This window comes from Dichomitus squalens (genome assembly GCF_000275845.1).
Source record: "Dichomitus squalens LYAD-421 SS1 unplaced genomic scaffold DICSQscaffold_2, whole genome shotgun sequence".
Taxonomy (NCBI): Eukaryota; Fungi; Basidiomycota; class Agaricomycetes; order Polyporales; family Polyporaceae; genus Dichomitus; species Dichomitus squalens.
Genome location: NW_006766884.1, coordinates 1,748,710 through 1,761,563, shown reverse-complemented (window position 1 = coordinate 1,761,563; position 12,854 = coordinate 1,748,710). Strand labels below are relative to the sequence as shown.

Here is a 12,854-nt window from a genome sequence, read left to right as displayed (position 1 = left end):
GACTTTGACCGCCAACGTCGCCATAGCACCCTTCGACATCCGATATCCGATTCCCTGACAAAACACCAGAACATAAAACTCTGCCCCCGGGCGTGGAAACTTACGTTCCCTGAACAACGCATAGCTTATGTAGTATGCCCAGATCCCGGGGTTATCGGCACTCGATAGAGGCACTACTCCAAGGATCTCCACTATGTAGCCCTTTAAACTCCCGGAAGAACTTGCCTCGCAGTACAAGCTGAGCTGTTGGCTACTGGAATCTCTGAGTCCTTCTCTTTCCTTCCCCGCTAGTGCGTCCTACGCAGCCGTCCTGCCGTCCTGTAGCAACCATGGCAGCTATAAACAGAACCCTAGTCTGAAGTTCGTTCTTCCATGATTGGTGATACAGCCATATACAATACAGTTCCAACCGATGGCGCTGATGTTTGTATCCATAGGACTGGCAGCTCAATGTTGCAGGAGGCATCAGAATTCCGTCTTCGTCGTCGGTGGTACGACTTCATGTCTCACCTTCTTTCTCTGCTCTTCATGAATTGTCAATGGCGGCAAACCGGTGCGTGACTATCCCGAACGTTCTGCGCATAAGGTATTGCTGGCGATGATAGCCTGCCATCTGCGTCAGAGCTGGCTGGCTGGCCGCCCATCTCGTCATCTATCATACTCAGTGAGCAAGCATGTCGTCACCCTCCACCACGATGTGTACGCCTCGGCGTCGTCCCAGCGCCCAATTTCCCGCTTACTGAACCCTCTTGTGGTCTGTCGCGATATGACGGTGACCAATGGTCAGCCCTGTTCTGGTGTTATGCCATTGACAGACGTCAGCCTTACACATTGGTCTTGGCTATCACCTCCTGCACATATCGCTACCGTACAGAGGACTGTATCATACTGTGCAGGTCTGCGAAGCAGTAATACCGCACAGCACTGCTTCCTCGTGTCCGCTTGTCGAGATACTTGTATAATCTATCTGACTATAGGCCTCTTCGTCACTTTCCGTCCCATATACCCTCGGCGCACAAAGTGAACGCTCTATTCCGGAGTAACAATGCCACTTCCGCAAGTCCGCCGGTCATTCTTCACGCTAGCAAGACGGGTAACAATGACTCGCAACGTGCTCCGTCTATCTAGCCCCTCTTCTCACAAAGTTTCATGTAAGATTCAGGCTCTTTGTAGTGTGCACGGCCTCATTTCCCAGCTTATCAATCAAGTGCAGCGAGTGACTGAATAAGCTGCGGCACATCGGCCACACTCGGCGTTTATGGCGTACGCATACCGCTCAACTCAAGGTATCCATAGTGCCCGTGTACGCCCCGTTGACAGTTCCGAGTTGCTGTATGCTGTTAGTGCGCCCAGTGTAGAACACGCGCGGTTTCCATCTCCGCCCATGGCAATGCGCAATATGCTCTCTGCCCTTCTCGCATCTGGTATTACCACGCAATATCTCAGCCCGCAGTCCTATCGATTTGCGCGACGTATCGGCGCGGCTCCACTGGTACTGGCTACGGATTCCATCCACTGCTCCCCGACATTAATATCACTGAGTCATGGTGCTTCACGCTCATCCGCCGGTGCACATAGCGCCTCGGGCAGTTGTCATACCGCCTGCAATACGTATATGCACGGCCTATTGGTGTGCTCGGGAGTATTCTTAGCTTTGCACGATGCCAGTCTGTGTAGCAGCAGTTGGCCACAGAAGGCCAGATTGAACCACAAACAACACACGCTGCCGCTTACTACGCGCCCTAACCCTATCGATAGAAGAGATCCTCGAACGAACCCAATTCTCGCCTGACCCGCTCGCCTCACAGGATCAGCAGATCGTGCCCGGTGCTGGCCTCACATGGTACGTAAGGCTCAAGCAGGGAGCGGCACACGGGAAGTACGGCCCTATCTCCGCCACGAGGCAGGGTTGGTAACAAAAGAGCGTAACCGTACGCAGCCGCTCGGCACGTCCGCGTACACATACAGAACTGTACACACAGGGCGCAGGAAGCCAAAGAAGCTCAGCGGCAAGGCCTGAAGTTTGTCTGATGGGCGGATGGTGTCTTCGGGCTCTCCCAGAACCTCCTATGAGAAGGAATGTGCAAGCAACTTCGCCGTAAGCGAGAAGAAGCGGAAGATGAAAACAAAATCGACCCATCGTGTATGCTACATGTACAGAACATGCGAGCGGCGATTGAAAGCAATGGCTCAATGTAACCTCGCGAGCTTGCCATGTGTCGTGCTAGAAATTCTAGGCAGACATTCAGGTTCCTATTCACGTACTAGCGTTTTTCCTGGCAGACAATCCGATGAATGCATAGCTATTGAAGAGCCCTCAGCTATAGCCGAGACCTCCGGCGATGGAATGATTCATCTTAATCTGGCCCTACAAAGCAAGCCAGAACATACAGTCGGGGCCCAGCTGCGCGACCTCGCGTACGTTATGTTCCCCCAGAATGCCCACTGTTGGCGAGTATCGGTGGTCGCTCCCCGCTCGGAGACAACGCGTCCAAGATTAGAGAGCCCCGGCCGTCCCGAACGTTAGCAAAGGAGCACGGCATGCCGCCCGGCCGCGATAAGCCAATTGTATAGCGCATTGACAGAACCTAGGAGTCTGACCACATACTGACATCGACCACACGCCCGCAGGCCTCAAGGCCAAGCACAACGTTCGTCGACTCGTCAGTCGGCAGGCCTCGCTGGTCGCGTAGGACCCCCGCTGGCTTCCCACATCAGCCACGAGGCGCGACGCGCAGGAGGCGCTGGGTCCGGACCCGCCACATGAGCAGCAAAATGTCGAAAAAAGGCAAAATGTGAGGGATCTACGTGCGTGTGGTGTGTAAGGGTGGGAGGGCATGCTCCTCGCTAGCTCTGCGCTGCCGTACGCTATCGTCGCGCGCTCGACGTGTGGGGCGCGCGGGAAGCCATGAGTACCATCGAGGGGGGTGCGCGGGAAGCCTTGAGGGCAACGAGTGGGGCGAGCCAGGGGCGTCGAACGAGATAGAAGCTCGCGCGTACGCTATTGCGCCATGGCGTGTCGTTGCGGATGGTATTGAATGGCCCGTCGTATTATTCGCAGCCAATGCGGCTAGAGCCGTCGCCCGTGCGTCTCCATGCGCAGAGTGCGGGCTACCCCCAGGGAGGTGCCTGCGGCACGACAGGCCGGATAATACCCTCATCGTGGTAGACGTGAGGTAGCGAAGGAGGGTCAGCTGGGAGCTAGGAGCTCCTTGTCCCTGCAGTGCGTCAGACAATGAAAAGGATGGAATAGGATAGCATCCACTGGGTGGCATGCTACAAGTAGGTTCGAAGGTCGTAAATTGACTGCTTCATTATCCGTTACATGAACCAAACGAAAGGAGATCAACATTCTGCACCCCCTGTCAATCTGAGTTGACGCTGCAGCTGTGGAATGTCCGACAATTACGGGGTTTGCGTGGACGAGTCTGAGCGCTCTGCGTGCTCGGAAATCTGGTCGCACTGCGCTTCCTCGGTAGCCTCTGCAAGTGAGAAGAGATTCCCATCATTCCACTCTAGAACGTGATGGGACCTTGATCATAGGTCAGCAATGCAGGCTCTTGGATCGCGGAGTGAACGGGTTCTGACCACAGCGGCTTGTGTGTCTGCTCCAGAAAAATCAGAGCATCCAACAAGAACACGTTGCAGAAATCGGATACTCTTCGTGAAGAGACAAGTCCGACAAGGAATCGGGACTTCACACAACCTGTGTAGAGGCCATCTGAGGAAAGGTCAAGCACACGGCCATGGGAAAGTCGTGCAGCCCCACAGGCGCAAAAAAGGGGTCTCTGAAGGATTCGAGACCTGCAGACACTACAGGCGACCTCAGCATGGCTGAGGACCCACAATTGCTTGGCAACGTGTGTAGAACTGACGGCATAAAGTAGTGGGGACGTTGCGACGGGGCCGCACACATCCCGCGGAGCTTGGGGACGGGGGAGGCCCGTGTGGGTCCGAAAGTCACCCAAAGCATAAGCCTCCGGTCTGAGGGGCCGTAAGGGTGGACGGATCACCTAGAAGGTAGCAACGCGAGGCGCTACCTGCTCTGGTCCTCGAGGCACATACGCCCCTTCAGTTGTTCCCGTCACCAATGCCCAACAAAACCAGGCGAATTTACGTACTAGTGTCCGGGTGTGCACTGATTCGTGAACGTTGAGTTGGCTACTAGCCTGAATCGTCATGTAAATGCAGCGCCTTCATGCTTCCACTGATCTGATTGACATCCTGTTGAATGACATTGGGCAGCACGGAGCTCCAAGGTACGCTGCAGTCACCAGTCCGGACGGACGTGGCCCGAGGTTGCTCGGACCGCCATGAGGATCGAACTGTGTTCGCGCAGAAACTTGCAGCTAACACACCTATCATGCAAGGCAAATCACCACTGAAAGAAGACGGTTCTTCCGTCATGCCGGGCAGGTTGCATGGCACCGACTGTCGTTCGGAGCTGTAAGGAGCCAGCGGAGTTGTCGCGCTATTATTCGATTTTGAACCCAGAATTCGCGTCTTGTGTCTGAGCAACAAGGTGCACTTGTCCATCATCCTATGACCCGAGGACACGGATGAGCCTCTGAAACCGAAGGTGAGTGGTAGCAGTCCACAGACCTTACCATGAGCTTGCGCGTCAAGCGTCAGCCAGAGAGATTGCAGACAATGTCCATGATCAATCGAAATCGACTATGATCTCAAAGTGCAAATAGTGAAAACATCGGTGCCGGAATGCAGCCAGAGACCGTCGGGATCGGGGGGCGTCGACGGTCGTCGGGATGGAGATGAGCTGGCAGGGGCAAAGCGCCTATGCAAACCATAATCGCGATACCCGACGCCGAGTCAATCGAGATCGAGATCAGCGGCTCCCCACATTGCCAGATCGGATCGCTCTCAAGCTTGCGGAGAGTCCACTGACTCCGGGTGCACCGCCGGGTGTTGGGACAAAACAAATATTAAACGCTTTCGTCACATCCTTCATGCACCATGTTGACCTCATCAAACTGCCTCAGGGGCCGTCAATCAAGATGTCGCTACCCCACAAACCGCCCCCAAAGGACCCGGCATGCTAACTAACAATGAAGTGCGACCTTCATTTGGAGCACATCCTGGCATGTTTCTGTCGTCATGAAAGTAAAGTATGTGGGACAAAGAATGCTGAAGAACTCTCTCGTGTGCTGCGAGTCTACGGAAGCTGACATGTCTTCCGTACCCAGCACCGAGCTCCGCAGCTACCAACGCACGTCCTCTGCACCCCTTCCTCGAGTCTGCAATAGCACGCCACACAAACAAGCTTGTGCCACTGCGGCAAGGGCTTGTTGCACAGCCGCCAAGTACACGACAATAGTACTCTTCTCCGGAGACCGATCCGTCCTCGACCACAAGACATCTAGATATCCAGATAGCCCTCCGCGTGCCAGGAGATGAAGACTATCAAAGGACAATCCTGTCGGATTCAAGCGATAAGATGGGCGATATGCAGAGGAACCAGCAACGTACCACACGCTTGCAGCTACGACGATGCTTTGTGCCACCCAACCAGAAATTAATGGCTACGATGCCCAGTGATCACAGCAGCACGACCCAGCGGCAGCAGGTCATTCTGAGAAGCCACAGCATCGATGCATGCGATGTGGCCAACTGACCCGCGCGAATGACTCCGCAGCGCGGTCTGCTGAGAGAGCTTTCCCACTGCCCGCTTCGTCGTCCAGCGGGCATTCCTAAAGCTTACCGCGTTCACCCCGGAAGAACTGCTGCAGATCGCGAGATATCGATCGCAGGTCGCCTACCGCACCGAAGTCCCTTGCCCTCGCCCGCCGCGATCCTGTGATTCCGTGCCACTCCCGCAGCCTATCTGGGAACCTCTCTTGCGGCAGGCGGCGCGCGCGAGTCACGCCTGCGCGTAGATCCTACCCGACATTCCTTCGGGAAGTTCGTAGGTTCGCACGTTCTTGAGCACTGATGACTCGCCCATCCCCGCGTCGCCGCACCGGTCGCCTCGAGGCACGAGATGTGGAGGTGTGAACTGAGGGCGAGCGAACATCCCCGGCCGGGGCGGGAGGATGGGGATATCTGGGGCCAGGCGCGCGACCGCGGCCACGCGGCGCATCCTCCGACCTCACATCGGCGACTTCTCTCATCTCTGCGCACTTCGCGGGGACGCGTGCGTCGTGGGCGGCAGGAGACCTCCCGCATTCATTCCTGCGGAGCCTGAATACCTCGCCGTCCTCTCCTCCTAACCCCACTCGTCCCACCCACCCGGGCCAGGGGCGCCTTCGTCTCGCTTCCCCGTGCAGCAAATGAACGCGCGAAGTTGTTCGATATCCAGATAAGGTGCGCGAACACTCACCGCGTCCTCGGTCCTCGCGCGCCTGGACGCTGTATCGGGGCGACGTGCGGCTAGGTGCTGAAGCCTGAACGCGCTCTCGCCTCCCGCACCGCTGCAGCGCCGCTAGAATCCCAGTCCAAGCCCACGCGGAGAGCGAGAACCGCCCAGACTTGCGAACAGAAGTCGGCCGCGGCATGCCTGAGCCCCACGCAGCAGCAGTAACAAGCCAACTGCCAAGTAACCAGCGTCACCATCGTCATCAAGTCAGAGAATACGGACACCACGGCTTGTGCGATGACGCTGCTACAGCGATCCCTGATAGCAGGACCGCTGTGCATCTCGCCGTAAGTTCGCCGCGTCGGGCGATCGCACCTCGCGCGTCCCCCCGCATGGTATATAGCTGCCGTACAGACGCAAGCGCCAGCGTGTGGCCACAAGGCCCGTTCGGAAAGCACGACGAGCGCGCAATCGAGCCAGCGTGCAGCCAATGAACCGGGTGCGGTGGAGAAGCCAGGGCACGCGCGCAGGGCGCCGGACGGAACCACCGCTAGCTGAGCGGCGGCAGGAGAACGTACGGCCGCCGCCTGACAGGGATGAGTACCGTCGAACGGACATGAATGCGAACGGGGCGACCAGCGACTCGGAGCGAGGAACGCGTTCCTCGAGGTTGGGCTCTCGATACTGCCTGCTCGCCGTGTCACGATGGTCGTCGTGCTCTGTGCACGATGGCGAATCGTCGCGCTCGCCCAGGGTGTATGCTTTGCGATCGTACGCTCGCGTCGAAGTGCAGTCCGAGTATGGGTCGAGCTTACCAGCCAGCGTCCGAGCATTCGCCGGGAGGCGCTCAAGTATGTCGATCTCTGGCAAGATAGTCGCATGGACGCCCGTCAGGGCGAACCGTATAGAGGCAGGAGGGCCTGACCAGCGTGGTATGTTCGGTAATAGTGGCGGCATATGTGCAGCGAGTCGGCGACGCGCGATAGGCGCGATACCGCCGCAGTCGCGCACCTGACCCGCCGTATATCTGGACATGGGTAACTTGCTGACTGTCGTCTGCTGCACCCCGAATACTTACTGACCTGCGTCCGAATGCCCTGCGTGGAAGCCTAACGCCACACTGTCCGATCGCACATGCGGAGAAGAGTGAGAGGTTAGCACTTACTGTCAACCGCGTGCGCGTGCGAGCATGGAAGAGCGCCGCGTCCGACGTGCTCGGGTATGCTTGCTCCGCCCAACGCCCGACTATGGGGCCTTCCGGTTCCAATCCAGTCTTTCCGTCCGGAAGTGCAAGTCGCGAGCACCATGCATCGAAGGAGTGGACACCTGTGGTAACCTCGTTGGACAGATGCACACGCACGCGTCATCCTCCCCATGAGCCCTCTTCTGCTCGCCACCCCGAACGCAGCGCCAGGTGCTGAGATGACGGCGGTGGCAACGCGGAATATGATGCCGCCATTTGTTTGGAGCGCGGTGGGTGCATTCCGAGCGTTGCCGGGGGTTGCGACGAGGTGCGGGTGCGCATGTGGGGACCGACCGGGGATTGATGGGCATCGGGGAGAAGCACGGTGGCGAGCGGTAGAGAGCAGCGGGGAGAGGTGGGAGCATCGAAGTCGAAGCCGTCGACTTGGACGCCGGTCCTAGGCCGCTGAGAGCTTGCGTGGCCGCTTGTCCGACCGCGAGCGCCCGCTTCTCTAAGCGGCCGATGGGACTGGAGAAGTCAAAATCAACCCGGGCGCGCTGCGCGAACTCCAAGTTCATCGGGTGCGATAGATCTTGCTTCCGATAGCGATGCGAATGGAGGTCGCCAGACATCGCGACTGGCCCGCGGACGTTGGGTGCGCTCGTACAGGTGAATAATGTTGTAGGCTGGATGCGGGATCTTGATGTCCATATGCGAACATCCCCGGTGGCTATTCTTGGAGTCCTCGGTCTGCGTGTTCCTCTACCTGTCGGCTAGGCTCGGTGTTCGGGCGCTGGAGGGCATTTCGGAATCAGGCATCCAGTGTACGATTGGACGAGATGAATACTCTTTCCGGACATGCGTGAGATGCAACGGGGGCTGTCGCGGCTTTCAGTGGGAGTACACGTCGTCGACCTGGGATTGGCTGGCCCAGCTTGCGGCCAGTTCGGAATTCGAGTCTTGCGAACGAACGAGCAGTTCTGTATCGTACGGTATCAGCTGACGCGCGAGGTAAGGACACGGAAAGGCTGGAACGCGGGGCGCCTCGAGCCTGGCTCGATTGCGTTGTGGTGATGGCCGTAGAGCGTGGAAGAACGTCAATACCGCGATTCCGAAGTTTGCGACTGTGGGATGAGCAATGGCGCTTATGCAACTGTTCAGGAGCAGTCCGATCCCGCTAAACAATCGAGCTCGGGCAACAAGGCGAGTCTGCTCATACATTTGTAGGTCAGCGACCATTGATGCTGAGACTGTTCGTCTATCGCACTCATGTTGAAGATATTGGGCGAGAACAGATGCATCTGGTCGTGAACACAGGCCACCTGATTGAAATTGGGAGATGAGAGGAACGAGATACCTGTGCTCGACAATTTTGTTTGTGTTGCGATCGAATCTTGTACGTGATACGGACGACGTCAGGGTCATTGCATCGCGGATAGGATTGAAGATGGGAAAGGCGCTACAAGAAGGACGGGAACCGCATAGCTTCCGTAGGGCAGTAAGGAGGAGCATACCGGGCACTGTAGAGAAGACCTGTCTGTGGAATCCGGTGGCCGATGTTATCGGTCTCCGGCGGTACCTCAACGCTTCTTGAATTTCAGCAGACGCCGGTGGTTCGCAAGCAATGCAAAACTAACCCGGAGAATTAGGGACGTGTGCAAAGCTGAGATGATGTTGCAAGGTCGTGAGTCAGCTTTGTGAATAATTGAAAAGATCTTTGGGCCATTGGTCAGCCCGAGAAGTACACGAATGTATCGTAGAGATTGGTGAGTCGCGAGAGAGAGACGCTTATCGGGAGCCGACTGGGTGGAGGATTAGTCAGTGGCTTTGGAGGCGTAGATGGAGGAGAGATATCGGAGGCAGCGACTGGCCAGGCACGCAGGAGGAGGCCGACGATGGTGAACGAAGCCGAGAACGTTCAAACTCGAGCGAGTACGAGATGGGCTGCGACGCGTCGTCACTCGTGCATGCGCGCGAGACCGCGATCACGTGCGGGGATTCGGGGATGAATCGGGCCGAGGATGGAATGCTGGGCATTCGGGACGATACGGTACCTCGGAGATGGAGGTGGCCTGAATTCCGAGGTGAGTCGTCATGGGTGGCCGACAGGACGAGGATGCATTCCGAGGGTGTCACGAGTGCACGTCGAGGTGTGTGTAGGCAGGGGGGGTGCCACCCATGGCGAGGTGGCCGCTGTCGACGAGCAACGCGGCGATGGCGTGGTGAGAGAGCCGACCGCAGAAGGCAGGAGGGATATATGGCGTGGGAAGGGGGAAAAGGGGTTTTGCGGAGTTTGAAGTCGGAGTAAGTGAGAGCGTGGGCGGCGTGCGGGGAGATAGTGATCTCATTATGCGATCGGCCGTTTGCTCGTCCTGGTCTTATTCCCAGCATGACTATAAAGCGACGGCCGGCCTGGGCAGCATGCTCTTTCCCCGCCCGTGTCCCCCTCGTCACACTGCCCGCCCCCCGTCCCTCGCCTTACCCTCAGTCGCTTCTAAGCTCTGTGCCACCGGCACAAAGCACCGACGAGCTCACAAGGCAATCAGTATATAGTCCCACCTCAGTTTCCCCGAGCTTTCCTCGGCCCTCACCCAATTTCAACTTGCTATATAAGGACGCGTCAATTCGAACATCCTCCCCCACACCCTCCCCCGCAGCCATGTACGACTATCCACTAACCGCAACATCCTCGACACCTCCCTCGCCCCAATACCCGCGAAAGCACCACCGCAGGCGATCACAATCCCCCCTCCCCCATCTGGCCACCCTCCTCCCAACTCACCAGCACGAGTACTCGCCATCCTCTCGCGCCGCGGATATCTCGCGTCTTCTCGACCCCGCGTACGCGAGCAGCTCAACCTCATCTTCCTCGGTCAGCGCGTCGCCCGCGTCACCACAGACACGCGTGTATGTCGACCATCACGGTGAGATCCACGACCCCGACTACCGCGACTTCCCCGTCCTCCGCCCCACCGCGCTCTCCAGCTACCCTGGAAAGCACCGTCGACCAAGCGCGAGTTCCGCAGCGCGTTCCCGCAGCCACGATCGCTATCTGGCCGCGCTCCAGCCACAGCGGCCGAGTTGGGAGCGCGATTGGGGCACAGAGGTCGACGATTCCGACGAGGATGATGACAACGTAGAGGGTGAGAGCCAGTCTCACTTCAGCCCCTTCGCATCACACCACGGCACCCCGCGGAGGAACACGTCGCAGAGCGCGTTCGCGTTCAGCTCCTCGTACCCATCGAGCTACTACTACTTCACCGAGAAGGCGCCTGCAACGAGCCCCCCGGACTCGTATGAGGGCGAATTCTCTAACGCGCTCCAGCTCCACGAGTCACCGTTCGAAGACGATGCTGGCGAGGTCATCGAGGAGTCGCGGAAGACGGCCTCTTTGATTAGGAAGGTGTCGAAGCCAAAGAAGTCGGCCACGTTGGAGGTGCAGCCCGAGAAGGACGAGGAGGACGAGTCTTCTCCCGCGCTCCGTCCATTAGATGAAGAGGGTGACGAAGACGAGCACGCGTCAACGTGAGTGCCCACCTAATTGTTCCGCCCGTAACGATCGTATATTGACTTCTGGTCTCTCTTCGCAGGCCGACGTGCACGCATCTCCTGCGCCAGCAGTGGCAGGCGATATCCCTCCGTGTCCGCTTTGGCGTATATCACGCTAAGCGGAAAATACTCCCGCGTCAACGACGCGCATAGAACAACAGCTTCACGTCTGGTCTTGTTTCTGTTCACTTGGATCACCCCTCAGCGCAAAGGCCCCCACGACGGGAGTCCTGGTCGACTCGGTGCGCGTGTGCGCGGACACAGGTCGATATGCGCGGTCTCTTCGGTTCCCGCAGATCTGTATGTCCTCTTCCCTCGTGCACGGAGCGCAGTGGTCACGCCTACCGAACCGTGGAAAAGCGATTCCGCATCGACCCGCGACGCAACTCGCAACGCTATCCTTATGCATTCACTTCTCATCCTGTCTTCTCTCTCACCCTCATGACGATTCCTCACGCCCTGCGGTACCGCGCGCACGCGCATTCTGCATTCGCGCAGGGCCGCGGCGCACTTCCCACTGTTCTCACGCGCTATCTGTCGCTTCCCATATTCCCGGACTCCCCGTCGCTCTTCACGAACGGACACAATGTCGGACATGTCACGCTCGGACTGGATACTGCCTATTTGCTCCCATCCTCATCTCACCTCCCGTCACGCATCGCATGTTTATCTGACTCTCATCATGTTGCTCACGCTCTCATCTGCACGTCTGTTTTCTTTCGCATCCCACATCATGATATCCTTTCGCACACATCTGGCCCTCGCCGGTCGACTTGGGGCCTCAAGTTGGGGCTTCTTGGATCCGTTCTGCACTCTTCACCTTCATCTTCCTCTTCACCACCTCCCGTCACCATCGCATCGCACGCATTGCATTGTCGTTGTATCACATAGGTTTCTTTGTTCACTCACGCATGGTTGGAGCAACAAGTAGGACGGGCCGGCTGTATCTAGGTAGTAGCACATCTGTCACGACACGAGTCGTATCTTACGAATGAAACGAAGTTGACAATACTGTATACTGCGTGTGCTTGCCTTCGAAATCACCCGTACGCACGCTCCAGGCATGACCTCGCGAGCTTCCCTCTCGCGCGTACCAATCACAATTCGCCGCGGACTCCAAGGACCATGCGCGCACCCCCGCGAATATTCGTGTCGATGTTCGCGATCACCCTAGCACCCCGTCGAACTTCTGACAAAGGTGGGGAGTACAATTGTAATGAGTGACGCCAGCGGCGCGCAATAATGCCAGAGACATAGCACCCGCTCGCCCCCCACTCGCGCTCCGAGCGCTCGAGTCGCCCCCCCCCGAAGTTCCGGCGCCTTCGCGTGTCGGTCTCTTTCTTCGCCGGTTGGGTACTTGGGTGGACTGCCTCAAGCTCCTGGTGCTCGTCCTCGAGGCTGGGATATCCGAGAGACCCGGGTGCTGCAGCGGCTGCACACAGCTGTCCTAGCGAGGAGTCATCTGCCTGGGAGACTTACCGCCACTACTCGCTGGGCTGCAGTCTGCAGCAGCTGCGGCAGCGGTGTTCCGCGCGAGCGGCGAGCGCGGGGAGTGTGATTTCGGCCATACTTGACATCTGCACGTCTCCTCGGCCGCGGGCTCGCGGGCTCGGGAGACGGCGCGCCCGGGTAGTAAGGGCAGCTTTGTCGTCTCGCGCGACCGTATACGGTATGTGGCTGGGACACGGCCAGGCACGGTACGTGTACGCGTGCGCACGCATCCGTACCGTGACTGACGCATGCTGGATGCCGCACCGCGCAGACACCACGCTGCTGCCCGGCCGCGCCTGTCGATCCGTGGTATGTGTGTAT

The 12,854-nt window shown here is 58.1% G+C and overlaps 2 protein-coding genes across 2 annotated transcripts; one reads left to right on the top strand and one right to left on the bottom strand.

Moving 5' to 3' along the window:
• Positions 1-5,086: 5,086 nt before the first annotated feature.
• DICSQDRAFT_152203 (uncharacterized protein) lies at positions 5,087-7,868 on the bottom strand. The gene is made up of 2 exons (XM_007361424.1): positions 5,485-7,868; positions 5,087-5,431 (listed from the first exon to the last, which is right to left on the bottom strand). The coding sequence occupies exon 1, from the start codon at positions 7,189-7,191 to the stop codon at positions 6,385-6,387; it is 807 nt and encodes a 268-aa protein (XP_007361486.1). The 5' UTR covers positions 7,192-7,868; the 3' UTR covers positions 5,087-5,431; positions 5,485-6,384.
• Positions 7,869-10,152: 2,284 nt separating this feature from the next.
• On the top strand, positions 10,153-11,953 carry DICSQDRAFT_152202 (uncharacterized protein; the record flags this gene model as incomplete). The annotated part of the gene is made up of 2 exons (XM_007361423.1): positions 10,153-11,018; positions 11,084-11,953. 2 exons carry the CDS (start codon positions 10,153-10,155, stop codon positions 11,193-11,195), a joined length of 978 nt encoding a protein of 325 aa, XP_007361485.1. The 3' UTR covers positions 11,196-11,953.
• Between the last annotated feature and the right edge of the window lie 901 nt (positions 11,954-12,854).

Excerpts from the sequence above, each read along its gene's own strand:
- DICSQDRAFT_152203 (XM_007361424.1), bottom strand. The coding sequence starts at position 7,191 with ATGCGACTATCTTGCCAGAGATCGACATACTTGAGCGCCTCCCGGCGA.